The sequence below is a fragment of the Acinonyx jubatus genome, chromosome E4, assembly GCF_027475565.1.
Source record: "Acinonyx jubatus isolate Ajub_Pintada_27869175 chromosome E4, VMU_Ajub_asm_v1.0, whole genome shotgun sequence".
NCBI classification, from domain to species: Eukaryota; Metazoa; Chordata; class Mammalia; order Carnivora; family Felidae; genus Acinonyx; species Acinonyx jubatus.
Genome location: NC_069395.1, coordinates 28,717,169 through 28,737,477, shown reverse-complemented (window position 1 = coordinate 28,737,477; position 20,309 = coordinate 28,717,169). Strand labels below are relative to the sequence as shown.

General features: G+C 53.8%; 1 protein-coding gene across 1 annotated transcript; it reads right to left on the bottom strand.

Annotated features, from left to right (window-relative positions):
- Positions 1-6,207: 6,207 nt before the first annotated feature.
- TNNI1 (troponin I1, slow skeletal type) lies at positions 6,208-18,888 on the bottom strand. Its single transcript, XM_053208800.1, has 8 exons — positions 18,830-18,888; positions 15,306-15,345; positions 12,305-12,346; positions 11,513-11,644; positions 10,450-10,539; positions 9,060-9,236; positions 7,565-7,674; positions 6,208-6,586 (listed from the first exon to the last, which is right to left on the bottom strand). Exons 4-7 carry the CDS (start codon positions 11,636-11,638, stop codon positions 7,567-7,569), a joined length of 501 nt encoding a protein of 166 aa, XP_053064775.1. The 5' UTR covers positions 11,639-11,644; positions 12,305-12,346; positions 15,306-15,345; positions 18,830-18,888; the 3' UTR covers positions 6,208-6,586; positions 7,565-7,566.
- Positions 18,889-20,309: the final 1,421 nt, after the last annotated feature.

Below are 20,309 nucleotides of genomic sequence, written 5' to 3'. Positions count from 1 at the left end.
AGGGATTGGGAAGTCCTAAAGAGGAAAGAACATCTGGTTGGGCCTTGAAAGTTAAGTGGAACTCAACTTCCAGAAAAGGCAGTTGAGCATCCAACTACCAGACACAGTGGAAGCTGTAGGGGCAAAAGTGGAAGGTGCTTATGGAACAGAGAGACGACTCATATGCCTGAAGCTTCGAATGCCTTCCAAGGCTGACGGGAAAGATGGGGGGCAGCTGGTGAGGTCCCAGTGTGTGGTGCTCAGGAGTTACCTTTTCGTGTGGAATATGGGGAACTTGAAGAAAAAGGGTTCATGGCCTCTGAATGGGAAAGGTCATGAGGTCAGATTGGAAGGAGAAGGCGATTCTTTATAGTCCACAAAAGAAATGAAAGGGGCTTGAGCAAGGGCAGCCAGGGAGAGGGAGGGGAGAGGTGTTGGAGAGCAAGAGCCTTGGAAAGTTGAATTGTCAAGACTGAGTTGGCTGATGGCAGGTGGTGAAGTAGGAGAAATCCAGAACTCTCACCTCCCTAGCCTGAGGGGCTGGGTGAATGCAGGTGCCATGGATGAGACTGGGACGCAGGGGGAGGAGGAGGCTTAGGGAGGAGGGTGACTTTAGACCACTAGGGGTTTTTCAGCCTCCACCTTATTGACATTTTGGACCTGATAATTCTCTGTGGTGGGGACTGTCCCTGCATTATAAGATGGTCAATAGCATCCCTGGCCTCTACTCATTAGAATTTCAGGTCCCTGGAGAAAGCCAGGGGGAGCTGTCCAAAGATGGCTGGCTGCGGGAGTGTGGGTGCTCAGAAGACAGCTTCGCCTGTTTTCTTTGGTGGGGCAGGCGGGAGGATGGAGGGATCCCTGAGGACAGGCGGGGGAGGGACGTGTTAATGTTCAAGATATCTGTGCCCATGTGCTGACAACCTGAGTGTCTTGTGAGTGTCTTGAGAAGAGAGCAAATGCCTTCTTCACCTCAGTTTCCCCTCAACTCTATGCCTAGTGCAGTAGGTGCTTGGTAAAGGATTGGAGAGTTGCACTCACTTGCTTTGGGAAGAAGAACAGGAAAACCCAAATAGTCTGAAAACCCTGCCGAGTGTAACTTTGGGAGCTGGGTCGGGGAGAAGCTGAGATCGGGGTGGAGGTGGGGGGACTCTAAGTATCCCTTGGCCTCCAGGATGGGGCAAAACCAGGATATCAAGCATCAGCAACTACCACAGTTGCCGGTGAGGGTGCACGTGGTACAGACTAGCAAAAGTGAAGATATCATTCTTGGTGACCCAGCAATTGCACACCTGGGGAGAGAAACTCTCGAGCAGGAGCGGCAGAAGAGAGGCTCGTGAGTATTCCAGGCAGCACCGTTTATAGTAGCAAATATCTGGAAACCACCTCAGTGTCACCAACGGGACCACGGATGAGTCAGCGATGGCATTTTGGTCATTTCACAGCACTGGATATGAGCTACAGCTAAGTGTATCCACAGGAGTGGATTTTACAACCCTCACCTTGCAGTGGAAAAAGCAAGAAGCATGCATTTCTGTCGGGTTTACACGCCCCACCCCCCGCAAATGCAAAAGTAAACGATATCTTGTGTAGAAATTCCGAAATGCGGAGCAGCGCTGTAAAGAGAACCAAGAGAATAGTAAACACAGAGTTGAGGATTGTGTTTACCTTTGTGGAGAGGAAGGGCCTTTGAAAGTATTTGCAATCCCCTCCGTCTTTATGTGAGTGGTTGGCATAGGGGTGTTCATTTCATAGCTCTTCAATGTACAGACATTAAAAACCGCAGGCATGTGCCGGTCACTTCCTCTGGGGAGAATCCGCGAAGGTAGGGCATGTCACATGGGGAATTCCCAGGTCAAAGGCAGGGGGTTCTCAAGACTTCCCAGCCAGCAGTGGGGGAAGGGGTCATCTCTCTCCTCCCCTGCCAGAACTGATGTCTGGAATCCCCACCCTCAACCCCTATCGACAAAGCTCCTAGGGCAGCTTCCCCTTCTCTAAAGAGGCCAGAGTGGAGATTTAGGGGGATCCCCTGGCCCCAAACCATCAGATTTGTAAGTCACACCCTGACATTTCAGTTTTATTCTCATTCATATATACCCGCTAAACAACTGCCAGACCACTCTCCGGGAAGGCAGAAAACAAATAAGTGAAGTAATCACACACACACACACACACACACACACACACACACACACACACAGCAGTGGTTCCCTGGCTTTGGGTTTTTACAAATTCATTATACTTTTTAAATACGAATCCCCAAATGGTGTTGCTACCATTTTATTTTGCAAAGGAAGAACATTAAAAGACAATTACCACCCACCATCCTCTGCTCCATAAGTAAAGAATATTTTAATACTAAAATAGTAAGACGAAGGCATGCATACCTCCATCCTTGTCACTGAGTACAGTTAGCTTTGTGGAAACTTCACCCCAGGGGCCCTGGCTTCCTCAGCAGCACAGTGGGGCAGTTGAAATTTGGGTCACAAAGAGCTCATGAGGAGAGTTGCATCCGCGAAGCACCAGTACAAGGGACACGCGCGCGTCCACCCCACTCTGTGACAGGCAAGCCACTGCATGCTGTGTGCACACATACCTGGCTCACCTTCAGATGAACAGCTGGGAATGTTCACACACACACTCCTCCCCCAGGGGCTCCCAGTTTGGAACACGCAGATGAGGCCATGCTTCTCTCCGAAACCTAGAGGGTCGGGCTCACCCAGCCTGTGGTGACCGGTGACAGGGGTAGTTGTTGGCACTGGAGCCAGACAGGTGCTGAGCCAGGCCAGAGGTGGGCCACCCACTCAGGTCACCAGGCCTCTGCCTCTGGCTGGGATAGCAAACCTCCACCCACATCCAGTTTTCTCAGTAGACTGGGGGTCCAAGGACCTGTGTTTTCATCCCCAATTTTGTCTGTGACCTTGAACAAGTCACTTTCCTTCTCTGGGCCTCCAGATGTTGACTGCAGTTCTCTGTGCCGGTGCCAGGGGATTATAGAGACTCACACTGCTCAGCCAAAGGGACCCACTGGCCAGCTTAGGAGTGTGTCTGGGGAGTAAGAGAATACCCTTGTTCCTCAGCTCCAGTGAAGGAGCCTCAGGCTGGCAAGCTTTGGGGAGTTTTGAGGAGAGAGCACTGATGCGGTCATGAGAGGAGGCTGCCGCCTGCACTGGTCCCAGCAACCTGTCCCAGCCTTCAGTAGTTTGGTCACCCAGCTGGAACGGAACCGCCCCCCTGGCTGCCCAGCCCAGATCCCTGCGGGGAGTCTGACTTACTTCGTGGGGGGCCTCTGGGGCTAATGTTTAACTCAGCTCCCTCCTTCAGCAGGGCACTTTAGCCCCGGCAGCCCTGGACGTTGGGCCTGCCCTGATCAACCTGCTGGAGGTGGGCTCCAGACAGACAGGGGGCCTGGCCTCCTGCCCCCATGGAGATAGGGCACTCGTGGGGAGAGAGAGGCAGCCGCTGGCCTCCCGAGGACTCTGGGGCAGGCAAGGGCATTCACAGGTGGCATTCTGCCCTGGCCCTTCCTACCAAGGAGAGAGGCGCAGCAGGTCCATCTCGAGCTGCAGGGGAGATGTTTACCCAGCTTAACCACAGGCCTCCCCCAAGAAATCCCCCCCCCACCGTCCCTCCACCCCCAGTTCTGGCCCCAGTGTTGGAGGAAGACCTTGCCTTGGCTCAGTTGGGGGACATTTGTATCTCATTTGAATGCCTTCCCTTTTGGTAGGGATTTTGGGATTCCTCAGGTGCATAGGGTGGGCCCCTGACCCCCCCGCCGTGTCCCTTCCGGAAGGTGGCTGCTTGGGCTCTTTGTGGTAAGTCAGGCCCCAGGAAGCACTACCCCAAAGGCAGGTTGACCGAGGCTCCAGACTACCAAACCCTGTGACTTGGGGTGAATTACTTCACCTCTCCAAGCCTCCACGTCCTCACCCACCAACCAAGACGAGAGGATCTATTTGTTAGCATTTTGGGAGAATGTAATGATATAATTCTGATAAAGCATTGAACATCATATTTATTCTTATTAAAATAGTGACTAAGCATACGGGCTCTAACAGACTGCCTGGGTTGAATCCTGGCTCCTACCTGTGCGGCCACGGGAAGACGCTAGCCTCTCTATGCCCCAGGAATAGCACCTTTCTCATAGAGCTGTTGTGAAGGTCAAGTGTGAAGCTGTGTACAGTGTGGTGCCTGGCACTTAGTAAATGGGCTGCATGTGGGATCTGTTTTCAGTGGGAGGCCCAGGTCCCTGCTCAGCTCCCCCTGTATCTGGTCCGGGTCGTGCTGGCCCTCTGTGGGGAAAGGGGCAGAATCGTGGCTCTCCGGATACCATGCCTCCCACCCAGGCCCTGTTCACAGCTACAACGAAATGAGCAGCCCCCTCCCAAGGTTGCTGTCCCACCCAAAGCAGCCCTGTGACGGCGCCTGCCTCTTCCCTCACCCACTCAGTTCCTGTGGTTTTGGCTTTCTGGAAGCGTTTTGCCTCTTTGCCCTTGGTCCACCCTCACGGGAGGTGGATTAGGTTCAGCCGTGCAGGGAAGCAGGAAAAACCAAATGATGACCTCCGGAAAGCCTTTGGATGCCCGTGGCCCTTTCCCAGAGGGCACCCACCTTGGGTGTGTTGAGTTGGCCCCAAGGGCTCTCTGCACCGAGGTGTTTGTTTTGAGTCAGACTTGGGGCTGGTCTCCTGCCTCTGTAGGGCAGGGTGGAGACCCCAGTCTGCCAGGGCCCCAGGTTAACAGTCGACTGGTGGAACTGATGTTTGGCTTTGGAACTTGGGGCCAGGCTCTCTCAAAGGGCTGAGAAGAGGCAAAGCAAGGAGACCATGCTCTGGACCCAGGCCAGCCGGGAGGAGCCCTCTGAGGCAGGGAAGGGTGGGTTTCTGTGGCTGCCCGGGCACGAAGCCCAACCCCATCCTCTGTGTACAGACCAGCCCCATCAGGTTCTCCAGCTTCGTGTGTGCGTATGAGAGAGACTGGGTGTGTCCACGCCTAAGGCTTTCTGAGTATGGTAGGAGCTGTGCTCTTTGCACACATCTGCCTTTCTGCCTACTGAGCTGGCTGTCTCAAGAACCCCAGGCAGAGTGTTGCCTTCCCTAAACGCATCCCAAGCTGCTGGTCCTTCAAGGGGCTGGCAGGCTGAGCAGATCTGGGTCCGAGGGCCTGCCCCAGGAAGTAGCTGGCGCTGCACTTTGTACTCAGCTTCTGGCATTTGTGGCAGAAAATACCCTGGGAGCAGAGGGCAGAACAGGGACTCACAGGGTGGGAGGAAGGGGGACTCCTCAGACAGCTCAGCCTCTCTGGGACCAGGGCTGAAGTGATCAAAAAGTCAAAGGGCGCCGGTCGGGGACAGCCACTTTCTTTGTAGGCTTAATTCAGGAGTCACCAGGACACCGCCCTGAAAAGCCCAGCTCTGCTCTACCCAGAACTTTGGTCTCTGTTCCATAGGAGCCACTCTCCTTGGTATGTGGGAGGGCAGCGGGGGAGGCTGTCCCCTCCCCTGATTCCACCCCAGCAGGCTCACACCCCTCATCAGGCTTTGGGTCCAGATATCAGTGGAATGGAGAAAGGACCTCACCTAGAGGGCAGACCACTGGTCGGCCCACCCCGAGGCAAGTGGATATGGAGGATATGACCAGTCCAAGAGTGTGAAGAGAAACTGGGAGGAAAGTGGATGAAGGTGGAGGGAGCAGGGATCAGATGGAAAGGACAGCCCCAGGGATGGCGATGGGGAAGGAGCCGCCTAGTGGCCAGACTTAGAACTGCGAGTTGTCCCTCCTGCCTGGGCCAGGGCGCTGAGTAACTCTTGCCCAGGCCTGTAGGACCAGGTAAGGGGCTGAAAGCACCCTGACCTCTCAGCCCAGAATACTCAGGAATATCCAGCAGCTTCCAGGGAGAGATAATGCAGGTTTTCAGAGAAAGGGAACTGTGAAATCAAGCAGGGCAAGGGGCTTTGAATGCAGAAGCCCATTCTGCTGGCTGGAGTCATTAGGCTGGGCTGGGGCTGTTCCAGAGGCTAGGGCCTGGGTAATCTGAGTGTCCTGGATGGTGACGGGGTGCTGTTTAATGTCACTGGGGCTGCGCAGGAGGGGTCCCAGAGGGACCTTAGCAGGCAGCTGCCAACTCCTTAGACCTCCATTCGGACCCTGAGCTCATGCCTCGAGCCCAGAACAGCCATCTCTTCAGACTCCCTGTCTTTCCTTTTCTTCTGAGCACTCACAGCCAGAGCTACAGAAATGACCAGAACCCTGGTTTTTAATGGAGAAGCTGTGATGCCTGGGGGCACCCTACATGTCATAGAAGCAGTGGTGGAATCCAGCACGGGGCCAGAGGGAAGATGCTCTCACACCTCTTCCTCCTCAGCTTGGCTGTACCACGGCTGGCCAGGGTCTATACCCTGCTAGGGTGAACTCTTCAGACACTGGTGTGTTTGTCCTCTTGGGTGTCTGTTTAATCCCACTTCCAGAGGAGGGCACTCAGGCTGGAGGGGAGAGGTGGGAGCAGGATGGGATGTTCCGAAATGCAGGGTGGGATGCAGAGAGGCGGGTGAGGCAGGCTGGAGGTAGGAGGGAGAAGGGGAAGCTCAGAGCACAGTGCAGCAAGCCGGCCTGTAGGGACAAAGAGGCAGAAGCCATTTTACAGATTTACCCGCAGGAGATACAGTTCTGGAACTTCTCACCCCTAGCACACCCGGGGCTGGACCACCATCCAGAGGGGCGCCTATGAAGCTTCAGCTTGGCAGCCCAGGGCCCAAGCTCCCTCCCCTCTCCTTTCTGAAGCCCAATCACTGCTCCTCCCCATTGTGGCTCCTCCTCCACCACTGGTTAATTTCCGATTCTGGGCTCTTACTTGCACATCAGCCTTCTGACACGCCCTTCTCCTGTATCTACCAACCCTTGCCTATCACTTCCTCAGGGAGCTCAGAGCTCTGGAAAGCCTGCCCTGCCAGGGCTATTTAGCAGACCTCTGCCCTACTGCACATCCCCTTGGCACTCCCATGGGGATTTTATGAGGCCTAACTTTGCTGCTTTCTCCAGCAACTTCCTCAGAGAAGCGGGGGGGGGGGGGGGGGGGGGGGGGGGCGGGGTGGCCGTCTTCTCTGAATAGAACCCCCCTGGAACCAGAGACTGTGATTTGGGGTACTTTGCCAGGAGGTATTTTAAAAAGCTTAGATGTTCAGCAAGTCAGAGCTGGGGGGCCCCCAGGGATCGTCTCACCCAGTGGCTCTCAAGGTCTTGCAGGAGAATACCTACAGGGCTGGCCCACCCCAGAGTTGCTGATTCAATGGCTCAGGGATGGGACCAGATCATTAGCAGGTGGTACTGATACCACTGGTCTGAGGACCACGCTTGGAGAACACTGATCTGCTACAGCCTCCAGTTTTATAGATGAGGGTAACAAACAACGCCCCAAAGCAGAAATGATGTGCCCAAGGCCTTAGGTTGCTAGAGCCAGGGCTGAGTTGAGCAGAGCTGACTCTCCTCGATGCACCACACTGGGACCAACCCACCAGCCATTGTTCTGGAGCCCCTGTTATCTGTTAGATTCTGGTGGGCCCAAGAAGAAGGGAGCTGGTCTCTAGGTACCTCTACTGTGAGGTGGGAGACTTGGCGGCATCAAACATCTTCTTCCGGCCTTCCATCCCAGACATGGCTTCCACGTTCTTCCTCCAGTCGCCCACCTCCACGGGCCTCTCCTGTGGGCAGGCCACACACACATCAGAGACTTAGCAGGCCAGAGGGCAGCCAGGCCCTCCAGACATAAAAGAAACTAGGTGCTAGAAAGTCAGACTCCAGGGGCTCCTGGCTGGCTCAGTGGGTTAAGCGTCCGACTTCGACTCAGGTCATGTTCTCGCAGTCTGTGAGTTCGAGCCCCGCGTCGGGCTCTGTGCCGACAGCTGGAGCCTGTTTCGGATTCTGTGTCTCCCTCTCTCTCTGGCCCCGCCCTGATTGCTCTCTGTCTTTGTCTCTCTCAAAAATAAATAAACATTTAAAAAAAAAAAAAAAGAAAAGGAAAGAAAGTCAGACTCCTCGGGGCCCCTGGGTGACTCAGTTGGTTAAGCGCCTGATTCTTGATTTCGGCTCAGGTCATGTCACGGTTCATGGGATCGAGCCCCATGTGGGAGCCCCAGTGTGGAGCCTGCTTGGGATTCTCTCCCTCTCTCTCTGCCCCTCCCCTGCTCACACATGTGCATGCATGCTCTCTCTCTCTCCCAAAATAAATAAACACATTTAAACATTAAAAAAAAAGAAGAAGGAAAGAAAGTCAGTCTCTTCAAGAAGAGGAAATGCTGACAGCCCTACCCAGCTGGTGAGGTCCAAGGACACATTCAGAGATAGACACATATCAAGCTCCACAGGAAGGAGGAGGCTGTGTCAGCTGGAAGTTCTGGATGATTGGGGCTAGTTCCCACCCCAGTGAACTCACAGCCCAACATTGCCTCCAGACCTACACCAACTTCCTGGTCTGGTGCTCAAGGCAGCTCAAGGCCACCCCTTCTAACCTACCTCCTCATAAATTGGCTCATGTCCCATTTTATCAGCATATTGCCTGGCCATCTCTTCTCTTTATGAAGCTTCTAGGGCCAGAGACCATGCCTTTCATCCATGTTCCTTCTAGAGCCCATCGATTCTGGGCACATATATTGAGCTCAATCAGCTTTGAGTGATTTGTTCCTGAATGAGTGATTGAACTCAGTTTTCTAATTTCTGTGCTCATGGGTCCTATGACCACAATGATCTGCTGTCTTTTTCCCCAGTAGCGACAGAGGTCACTGTCTCCCTTGTCATCCTAACTCCACATTCTCTTCACACTGGGTAGAGTTTTTACTTTATTGCTTGGTCTGGCTTTCTTCATGTCCCAGTTTCCTCCTCAGATTGAGAGCAGCCTGAGAGAAGGGAGCAAGTCTTCTTTCTTCCAAAACAGAATAAGACTTCATCACTGGTCTCCCAGAAGGTTCTAGAATGTTCTAACAGGCTGCCTGGACTCCAACAGGAGCTCCTGCCTGAGTCTATGTGATGGAGTGACTGGTAAAGGCTGATGGGACAGGAAGTGAAAGGTTCTGAGAAGAGGGCTCCTCACCTTCTCTGTGTCTTCCTTCTTCACTGACTTCAGGTTGGCCCGCAGATCCATAGACACCTTGTGCTTGGAGCCCAGTAGGGCCCGGAGCATGGCATCAGCTGAGACCCGGACCCGACGCAGTGGTGGACGCTTGAATTTCCCACGGAGGTCCAGTACCTTCAGCTTCAGGTCCTTAATCTGCAGGTGAGAAGAAGCGAGGGTTCACTGGAGAGACTGCGTGCACCCCCAGGGCACCCTTCCTGAGGACCTCAGACTTCGACAGTTCCAGCAAAACCACCCCCCAAATTCTCCAGCTTCCAGGCCAGACCCTCTGGGACACTCAGACCCACTCATCACTTTGCAAATAGCCACAATGTGTTTGTTGACGAATGAATGAAAGAGTAAATGGACAGATAAAGCGCATTAGCCCTCTCTGTCAGGGTAGGGTGAATAGATAGGGCAGTCCCACCAAACTCAGCACAAGTCTGGTTTGGAAGCCCTGTTTGGGGGGGGGGGCTGCTGCCTCTTATTCCTGTGGCCCCATTTCTGCTTCTAAGTAGCCCCTCCCAGTGAGCCTTCAAAGCAGTTCATTGAGGGCACAGCCTTGGTCCAGTGGGGCGGATGAGCTCCACTCCAGGGTGCTATCTCTAGAGGGAATTCTGGGAAGATTAGTGATGCCACAAACCATCATTCCTGATGGGAGAAGTAGGAAGTAACAAAATGGTGTCCCATCCCACTACGTCCCCTCCTCCCTGTTTGAACAAGCACCCAGGAGCAGCTCACTACAGCATCAGGAGTCCTGCCCTTCTGAGTTCTGCCCCATCACACTGGAGCAGGGTCTGGACTGAGCTAATGCTCCCACGCCCCACACCGAGGGAGCACAAGGCACTGCAGTGGGTGGGCGTGGGGGGCGGGGGGGCAGCGACCAGACCTGGTCCCACAATCACCACTGTGTGACCTGGACCAAATTTCTCAGCCTCTCTGAACCTCAGCGTCCCTCTTTGTAACGTGCAGATAATAGCACCTGCTTCATCCACGGGGGGGCGTAGGGAGGATCAAAGGGTGCAATGCACATGAAAGCCATTCACAAAGGGAAGATGTTATTAACAAGCATATGATTGTTTGTGTGGGTGAACAAAGAGGGCCGCTCTTCTTAGGCTGAGGAGCCCGTGTGGCCGGTTGGGAGGAAGTTTGTGCTTTTCATCTGGGTGATTATCCTCTCTGCCCATCTCCAGTCCTAGGGGCTGGAGTGGAGAGACCAGAGCTTCCCAAGTGGCCACTTCCCAGACCCTGCAGGAGAAGGGGGACCTACCTAGTCCACGGCTGCAGCATCATTGCCCCCCCACCTGCCCCGGACATTGGACATCGCCCCACCACGCACCCAGCCTGCCCTCTACTCCTACAGGCTCACCTCCCTGGTGTTGTGGAGGCATTTGGCCTCAATGTCATATCTCTCCTCATCCACCACCTCCACCTTGGCGTGCAGGTCCCGGCAGAGGTCCTGGAGGAAGAAAAGTTAATCAAGCACAAACAGAAAAGAGGGGACAGGAGCTTTGGGGACCCCAGCCTTTCTTTTCTGCCTCCATGCCCAACACCTTTGCAAGATTTACATTCTGGAAAGGACCTGACCATCCCCTTTTCTCTGAGGTTCATGGTTTCTGATAGCTCAGTGTGTAAGCCCTTTGTTTTCCTTTCTGAATGTAACTGTTTTCTTTAAAAAGTTTTCTTGTAAAAATCAGTTAATTGTAGAAAATTTGAAAACTATGTGTTAAACAAAAAGAACATAATAAGAATAACGAGTGGGGTGCCTGGGTGGCTCAGTCAATTAAATGTCTGATTTCGGCCCAGGTCATGATCTTGTGGTTTGTGGGTTCGAGCCCCGTGTTGGACTCTGCACTGACAGGTCAGAGCCTGGGGCCTGCTTCAGATTCTGTGTGTGTCTCTCTCTCTCTCTGCCCTTCCCCTGTTCTCTCTTTCTCTCTCTCTCCCCCCCTCAAAAATAAATAAACATTTAAAAAATTAAAAAAAATAACGAGTGATGTCACCAGTAGAAGATGACCATTGGTGACATTTTGGTATATTTCCTTCCAGTCTCTTTTCTCTGCAGTCACTGGCACGTAAACAGGTATCAGTGTTTTACAAACATTAAAAACCTATTTGCAGGAGAAGGGGAGAAATGGGGCCTCCCAAGATCCCCCCCACTCCCACCCCACTGCACACCTTCCAGGCCCTGGCACTGGTCTGATGTGGGGCCCCAGCCTTGGCCTGGCCCCACCCAAAAAGCTGCTCCTCCCCGCTCTGAGTCTCCCTTCTTGGGCTTGTGACATGGGATCTACCAGCACCACCTCCCAGGGGTCTATGAGATGACATGAGACCTTGTAAGGGAAGAGCCACTTGTAAATGAACCGAGCTTGGAGCCAGTGTTAGCTCAGGCTCCTGCCAGCTGGGCCCTGGGGTCAGCCGTGCAGACTCACCTGCAGAGCACTGAGGGACAGGCCACGGGTCTGCAGCGTGGGGATGCGCTCGGCCAGGTAGCGTGCCTTCTCAGCCTCCCGCTCCTCGTGCTCCTGCTCCCAGCACTCCTTGGCCTTGGCCAGCATCAGGCTCTAGATGGGACAGAGCCTCCTGACCCCTGGGCCTGGGGCCCTCGTATTCCCCACATCCTCTCCCTCCGCCCCCCCCCTCCCCGGCCCCAGCATCAGGGCCAGAGGGGAAGGCTCTGCTCTTGCCTGTGACTCTACAAGCATCGTGTTCTCATACTGGTCAGGACGCAGCCCAGGAAGCCCTGGGAGAGTACGAACAAGATAGTCCCACGGGGTGTGCAGGTGTGTGGGCTGGCTGCAGGCAGGACCATGTGAGAGCAAGCACTGAGACCGCAGGCAGCATTGGACCCCAGAACTTGTTTTTCCCTCAGTCTCCCTCTTACCCACTTCTGGTCTGTTCTGGGCCACAGAGCTCCAAAGAGAGAAACTCTTGCCAAAATAAAGCAAGGCCCTCTGCCTGCCACCAGGGGATTGTCACCCTGAAGCTGGTCACTGCCTCCTCTCAGGAATCTGGGCAGGTGCCAGGACTCCATAGATTCAGGTTCCCACTCACTGACCACCAGTCTCAGGCAATGGCTGAGTCCCCTCTGCCCCCTCATCACCCTCACTTTGGTCTCCTTCCTCTTCACCCCCCCACAACCCTCCACACCCCCACAGAGTCTGCACCACATGCCCTCCTCCGTCTCCCACTGGATGTCCCCCAGAGCCAGCACGAAGCCTCACCTTCAGCAGCAGTTTGCGGGAGGCAGTGATCTTGGGCTTTCTCTGAGGGTGAGAAGGGGAGAGACAGGTGGTGAGGTAGAGGCTGCAAAACCAGAAATGTGGTCTAGGCTAGGATGCGTGCGTGCCAGCCAGGTTCACCATCACTACCCGGAATCCTTGCCATAGGGTCCCTTAACAGGTCCCTCACCTCTGTGACTGAGCCCCTCAAATTCAGAGAATGCTGTAGTCAGCTACCTTGACTTAGAGGCCGAAGCCCCCGCTTTCAATCCTGGTTCTAACGCTGGTGGGAGCCTACGTGGGTCACATGACCTCTGTGGACACCTCCTTCCTCGTCTGTAAATAAGGATGCTGAGACCCACCTTCCTCAGTCCACAGAGTTATTACAGACAGAATGACATCGTGGACGTGCAAATCCTTTGGAAGGCATGAAAGAGAGGCACCTGTTAGTGCTCTACATAGTAATGTACCAACACCTTGATGATCTGTTATGTCAGAGGAACAAGCTGTGAATTTCATACGTGAAGAAGTATATCTTTTTAGCCATCACAGCTTTTTTAATGTCAACATCAGCCATATTCATCTTCCTCAGGTATAAAAACCTCGTTTTCTGGGGGCGCCCGGGTGGCTCAGTCGGTTAAGCGTCCGACTTTGGCTCAAGTCATGATCTCACGGTCCATGAATTCGAGCCCCAAGTCAGGATCTGGACTGACAGCTCAGAGCCTGGAGCCTGCTTCGGATTCTGTGTCTCCCTCTCTGTCTGCCCCTCCCCCGTTCATGCTCTGTCTCTCTGTCTCAAAAATAAATAAACGTTAAAAAAAAAATTTTTTTTAACCTTATTTTCTTATTAAAAAAAATCCTTGATATGTTCCTGCCAACTGGACATGTTCTCACAAGTCTTAGCTCTACGGCAGCGTTTCCCTCGGGGGAGGTGAAGGTGAGGTGGGCTGTGCAGTTCCTAACTGATGAGGATTGAGGCCTTCTGAGCATTTGTATCTCTTCTTGACCACAGGTTGTCGATTCTCATTGTTACCAGCGAGCAGCATAGACTATACCGTGCTGCGGGCCGGGAGAGTATAGCTCTGGTTTGTTAGGCTAGTGTGTAAAGTAGAAGTGAGCAGGATTTGCGGGAGAAAATGGGAGAAAAATGACATTACATTTTGTGCGTGGAATGTGTGACTTCTAATCCGACTGGCGAGAGCAGTTCTGTTTGTCCCTTCACCTTCTCAAGCGAGGTTGGGACTGCGTCTCAGATTGGTGTGCTCGTGGGAGAAACGGCCCGTGGCTATAATCATTACCACTCACGGTTTACACACTGTAATGTACTCATGGAAAGGTTTTGTTGCAATATCGTTCCCCCGCTGTTTGGTGAGCTTATGGGACACCTCGTTGCATCATCAATCAGTGGTGACTCACTTTACTATGAGCCTCAGCAAAACTTAGACATTCATATGGTGGGGCGCCGGGGTGGCTCAGTCAGTTAAGCGTCTGATGCTTGACTACAGCTCAAGTCATGCTCTCGCTGTTCAGGAGATGGAACCCCGTATCAGGCTCTGCCCTCACAACGCAGAGTCTGCTTGGGATTCTCTCTCTCTCCCTCTCTCTCTGCCCTTCCCCTGCTCTTGCTCTCTCTCTCTCAAAATAAATAAATAAACATTAAAAAGAAAAAAAGAAATTCGTATGGCTATTGAAAAATGGTGTACTGAGAATCTCATTGAGAATCTCTGTGCCAAATGCCCCCTCCATCGGTGCTACTAATTCCCACCCTTGCCAGTTCAGAGTCCACAGCCCTATCCCTGAAGTTCCTAACCCAGGGCTGAATATACAGGCTGTGTTCTCAGCAGCCTGATAAATCTGGATTGTTTCAGAGTTACCTAAGACCTGAGGGGAGTGGAAGGACATCTCTGTGCTCCTCCCTCAATGTTTGGTCACTGGGCAGGGGTAGAATAGCCCAATGATGATGCCTTGTTACTCTTCAAATATGGCTTTGCATAGGACCAGCTCTGCAAAAAACAAGATGGTCCCCCAGGGCTGGACAAGTGAGCAGAACAAGTGAGGAAGTACTTGCTCCGTGCTCAGCGAGGGTGCACAGCAAGGCATGGGTGCAGAATCACCCCCAGCTGTGCCGTGGCCCTAGCTAGCCCCAGGACGACCTTCCAGGGAGATTGTGCACCGGGGCCACCACCCTGGGCCCAAAGAAGCCCCTGCCTGGAATCTTCACCCAAGATTTCTATTCACCGGGGACTTTCTTAGCCACTGGCCACCTGCCCTGCCCCCGCCCCCTGCCACACACACTGCTTATGCCACCTTTACCAGTCTCAAGACCTAACCAAAACAAAGATACCCCAAATCTCACTTACCTCGCTTCAGGCATCCACCACAGGAAGGACAGGAGAGAACAGAAGACAGAGCGTGAACCATTGATATTACATATGCAACAGCAGAACCATGTAGACAAGCTTGGACAGGGGTGGTGTGGTGCCAATCATACACCGGAAGGAAATCAGGCATCAGACAAGGGGACCAGCAGAACGGAATAAAAATCCAATGGCTCCCTGGGCTACTGGAGGTTCTCGCGGGGAGATACTAGTCATTGTAAGCCAGGGAGGAGGGGTGGAATTTCAGGGAAGCCTCAACACAGGGTTCCAGCAACGTGAAAGCTTCTGTCTCTGGCCCTGTGGGCAAATTTCCAGTGCTTTGTTCATCTGTTGGGCCAATGTCAAATCATGGCCTGGCACATGCAATTCATCTGATCGGTGCAGGGACAAACTCTGAAACAGGCCTCAAAGCTCTCCCCTAAGCAACCTGGAGCATGAGTTCTGCTCAAAGGCTAGGACGATGCACAGTAACACTGGGGACCCAGGCACTCAGGACTGGTTCTGCTTTAGAATCTGATCTCCTGGGGAACTGCTTCAGGGGTTGGACAGATGGAGCCTCAACTATGGGGCTGAAATCTGTAGCAATGGGCCTTGCTTTCCCGGAGTCTCAGTGGGGGCAGGGCTACTTACACTTCAGGCATGGTGGTGGCGGTGGGGGGGCAGCACCTACGGGCACAAAGCAATCATCAGTGTGGGAAAGTTACGACTCCTGCCTCCCAACCCAGCTGAGCCTTGGGGCTGTGTCAGCAGCCCAGCCTGGGAGTGTCCGACAACAGGAACAAGAAATCAGACATAATGGATTCTAACAGGTCAGAATAGGATAAATACTTGTCCATTTATTCTTTATTTCATTCATTCATTCATTCATTCATTCACTCACCCACTTACTCATTCACTCACAAGAGAGAGAAGTCTTAGAAGAGCAAAGAAGCAGTATCAGAACCCAAAGTGGCTCTGTTGGCCGGGCATGTAGGGCGGGGATCGGCAAATTACAGTCCACAGGCCAAATCTGGCCCCCAAACTCTTTTTGCTTAAAGGGTTGGAAAATAAAGAATATGCAACAGAAAGTTTTGTGACCTGCAGAGCCTAACATACTGATTGTCAAGCCCTTTCCAGAAAAAGTTTACCAACCCCTGTGGGGAACAGAATGGAAGCCATGGAACTCTGTTTGAAGAGTGAGGTCACGGGGCCCTAAACAACGTGCTGAGTTGAGAGTCTGTCCTGTGGATGAGCGTGGGCATGAAGTTCTCAGAGAGGGGAAGAGTCTGAAAGATGAGTGGCACCGAGTGAAGACGGAATACAGGTAGCTGCCATAGAGCACAACTCCAGAGGGCGCTGTTGACACTGTGCAATGTAATTGGGCCCGGGCATGCTACTCCCATAGAGGGCAGTGCAACCTGCACCGCTGGGGTAGGGCATCGAGGGGGCCCTGGAGGGTGTCAAGCCAGGAGGCAGGGCAGATCCTGTGTTCTACTCTGTTCTTTATCCTGACCCTCTCCAGGCCAGTTTTCCCCTCTGCAAAAATCGAGGTTAGATAAATTGTCCACTTAAAAAAGCCTTTAAAGCCTTCGTTCAAACCAAATTTTACTTGGAAGTAACACAAATGTGATCAATAAGAGTAAACGGCCCAGGTTGAAGCGGGTTACATAGGAGGCCCAAGGCCTTCTTGAGGACCTCTGACTGTGCAGCACAGTTTGAAGCTCCTTGACTGGGTTATCCTGGGGCTCCCTTCAGTCCCAACAGTTGGGGGACCCAGGCCAAGAAGGGGGTCCTCAAGGCTACACGAGGGGGATACTCCAAAGCCAGACCTGACTCACCATCTTGCCTGGGCCTGGACAAAGAGCATTCCAGTAGAGGGTGGGGACTGTGCAAAACATCGGGGAAAGAAGGGCAACTCGGGTGGGAGCAGGTGTGCAAGGCAGGACAGGAATCCCGAGCTGGGTTGTGAAGTGAGGAGGAAACTGGCGTGTGTGCATCGGGGGCCATGGAGCACAGGATCGGGAGTTCGAATCTGGTCCAAGAACCTGGTTTGGTAGGGGGCAGGGCAAAATCTAAAGGACACTTGGAAAGTAGCTACCAGTAACTATTCCAGAGCCACCTTCTGCCTCTGCCTTAATTCTCTCCTTTCCCTTTGTGCCCACGAAGCCTCCTCCCCCACCCCACGAGTGGGACTTGGCCACCTGTCCTGAAACTCCCCACCCTGTCAGAAAGCCCTCTGGGCCCCCCACCTCTGCCCCTGCTGCCTGGGGAGGGTGAGGCTTAGGGTGGAGGAGAGGGAAAGGGAGTGTGACCCCAGAGTCTCAGCTGTCACCCTGGGGCACAGAGGGAGAGGTAGGAGCCAATCCATAAATTCCAGAGATATTTGGCTGAAATTAGATTTTATCACCAGCTGTTTATTCTGAGGGCTCCTCTCCTCTGAAGACTCCCGAGGAAGTCCAAAAAGAAACACTAGCTGGTAAAGAAACACCTCCAGGTCTGTCTATCCATCATCATTGCGTCCCATAATGCCAGTCTGCAGAGGGCACCAGGTCTCAGCTGAGTAGGGATGTGGCTCACCCTTGGTGGGCATTTGGCCATGTTCACACCTCCCTCAGACAGCCCCACTGTCACCAGCATGGAGCCTTACTTGCCCAGGCCAGTCAGGGCCCCCTGCCAAGCTCCAGGGTCTGCCCTCTCCCCAAACCCCACCCCCCCCCGCCCAGCTTGCCCCATTGACAAATGCCAGGCCAAGGGGTCCCCAGCCTGTGCTCTGATACCCACCAGACGGGACCCCTTGACAGGTCCTACGGGAGACAAGCAGAAACCTGATAAGCAGAGTCAGGATGCAGATAGCAGCAGCAAATGTGAGGCTGGAGAGCCAGCATTCCTTCACCCCCACAAGTAGCAAGCAAGGAGATAATTAGAAAATCCACCGCTGGAGGGAGGGAGGGAGCAAAAGATGGCCAGGGGCTGACTCAGAGCTGGGCTTCCCTTTCCCTGAGGCCCCGTGGGGTGGGACAGGAATATCAACTAGACTATGAGGCTGAGTGTGTGAGCGTCTGTGTACGTGTAAGTGTATAAGCGATTGTGTGTGTGTCTTTACGGACGGGACCAATCCCTTTGCACGCCTGATCATCAGGGACACAAGTTTCTGGTTAGGCTCATGTGCTTCCCTCTGCTCCCCATTCCCTGACCTTGGACCCCAGTTCAAGGGCACCCCAGTCCTCTTTGACTATTAGCAAGCATCGTTACTCCCACACCCCCATCTTGAGCTCTTAACAGGAAAGCCTAATCTCAGGACGGCTGTGGGATAGTCTCCCAAACCTGGTGGCTGGTGCTGCCTTTAGCCCTCACCCCACCCCCAGTCACGGATCCCAATAGAAGGAGCCCTCTGTTATGCATTCAGACTCTCATGCCCCAACCCCAAATGCTGTCACCATTGGCCTTCCCCCCTAGAGCCCCCCTACCCCAACTACTTCTACTCCTCAGAGCCAGGAGCAGTGGACAGGGGTGGGGCCCTCGCCAAGCAGTGTTGGCAGTCTGCCCTCACCTCTTCTTGCCCTACTCTACAGACAGGTGGGCAAAGGGAACTGAGCACGTCCCTCAAAGACAAAGAACAAAGAGACAAGATGGTTTCCTCAGTCAGCAGAGGCTGGGGTCCCGTGTTCCAGGCTCCCCCAGAGCTCCACACACCGGAGAACCTTCTTTCTTTTCTGCTGCAGGCATTTGCCTACTTGTATTGCTCACCAGGCTCCTCCTAAACCTCCAAAGGCAGCTCTGCCACCCCCGTTCCCTGATTCCCAATGCCACCCCCTTCCCCTCGGTGCCCTCTCCCTCCTGGGGCCCTCTGGACAGCTTGGTGTGAAACAGAATCCGCTAGGCTCTGCCCTGGGGCCCCTTGAGCAACCTTGTGGGAAATTCTGCTCTTGGCTCTAGCCTTAAAATGGGCAGGGGGGATTTTACCTCCAATCACAGTTTTACAGGAGAGATGTCATTGCACAGGATGAAACCCTGCAGGAGCATTTGGGGGCCGTTCCACCAGCCAACCCAGTTGCACAAGCAAGACATGTCTCCCTCCATCCCCAGGCCCTGGGTGTCTCCTGAAACTCAAGCGCCAGTTTTCCTCTCTGGGCTCGACCTCGATCCAAAGTTCAGGGCTGCAGACACTTACCTCGTTCGGTCTCTGTGAGCTGGGCTGGCCCGTGTCTCGCTGTGGACCGCAGACTGTGAGGGGCAGAGCAGAGGGGAGGCTATGAAAACTATGAGCGACAGCAACTGGCCAGTAAAAATAGAACAGACACACTGCCCCTCCTCCCACCCCCTCCCACCACACACACACCCCTCACAGAGCAGACACACGCCGCAGCACACACATCAGGCACACGCTGAAGACACGCATGTACAGGCTCAGGAGTGCACCCAGATCCTGTGCACACAGAGGTGACCAGCTGAGTAAAACCAGCACCCACCTAGGGGGATGCAAGCCGAAGAAGGGAGAGAATGAGTGGCCAGACCAGATGAGGCACTGAGCAGCGAGGAGACTATAGCAGAGCAAGGGGCTCTGGTGGGGGGCAGGGTGCCAGGAGGCCTGGGGGGGGGGGGATGAGCAGGGGTGGGGGGAGGGGAACTGTCTCGCTGACCTACATCTCTCACAGGGAAATGTGGAGATCACTTTTCTGGAGCCCATGCTCCAGAAGCCTAAGAGGGCTAAAGACTGGATTTGGGGGCTCTTGTGTGGCTCTGGTACACGTGCCCGAGGAGGATGCCTGGGCTTGGGGGTGATGTAAGGGGTGACGTAAACAGCGCGGCAGGCGGAATCCAATGAGTCTTCCTGGGACTGAGCTGAGTGGCAGGAGCAGCAAGGCCCACGCTTCCAGCATATGGAAGTCTGAGGGTCCGCAGATGCTCTGCACCCCTCTCCAAGTGGGTTTCCAGGAATCCAGGTTTCCTGGGTTCCAAATGGCTCCCCTCATCCCATGCCTGGAACTCAGACTCACTCACCTTCTCCCCTGCCTTACCCTCTGTCTCCAGAGTCCAGGGGGCTGGTGCCATAGAGGTTGCACCTGTTTACTGGGTATTTTTAGGACAGTTGATGAACACATAATACCCACCCTATAGTCAGAGAAAGACAATGCCTACTATGTTAATCCTGTGGCTATTATTGTCGGTCATCTCCTGGGCCAGGATCCCAGGCCAGGACAGGACAAGCAGGATACTGACCCCTCTTGGAGGCCAGCAAGAGCCTCACACGTGGCAGGAAGTTAGGGAGCTCTACCATGCTCCATGTTTGGTCGGGGAGAGAGCTGGTGGACAGGAGTATCCTAAGGAGACACACCCACAGAGCCTACAGAGGGGTGAAAGGCTCCGCCCTCTAGACATTGCCATTCTGGTGCCCAACAGAGGCTGCTCTAATTCAGCTCTGGTCAGGTCAATTTGGGAAAGTCCCCATGCTGGAATGCTGCCAAGAGAGAAGGGACAGGGTCTAGAAAGTTATAGGGGTTGGGGGCATGGGACTCTGAGTGGAGGGGCTAGAATGGAAAATAAGGGCAGGTATCAGCCAAGGAGCAGCTGGAGGTCAGAGAAGTGATTTGAAGGCCGGGATGAGTCTACTGGAGTTTATTGTATTGGCTTATTATGTTTGTAAATCATCC

Excerpts from the sequence above, each read along its gene's own strand:
- TNNI1 (XM_053208800.1), bottom strand. The coding sequence starts at position 11,638 with ATGCTGGCCAAGGCCAAGGAGTGCTGGGAGCAGGAGCACGAGGAGCGG. Across the intron at positions 9,237-10,449 it reads GCCTCCACAACACCAGGGAG|ATTAAGGACCTGAAGCTGAA; the intron begins GTGAGCCTGTAG and ends TCTCACCTGCAG. Across the intron at positions 7,675-9,059 it reads AGAAGGAAGACACAGAGAAG|GAGAGGCCCGTGGAGGTGGG; the intron begins GTGAGGAGCCCT and ends GCCTGCCCACAG.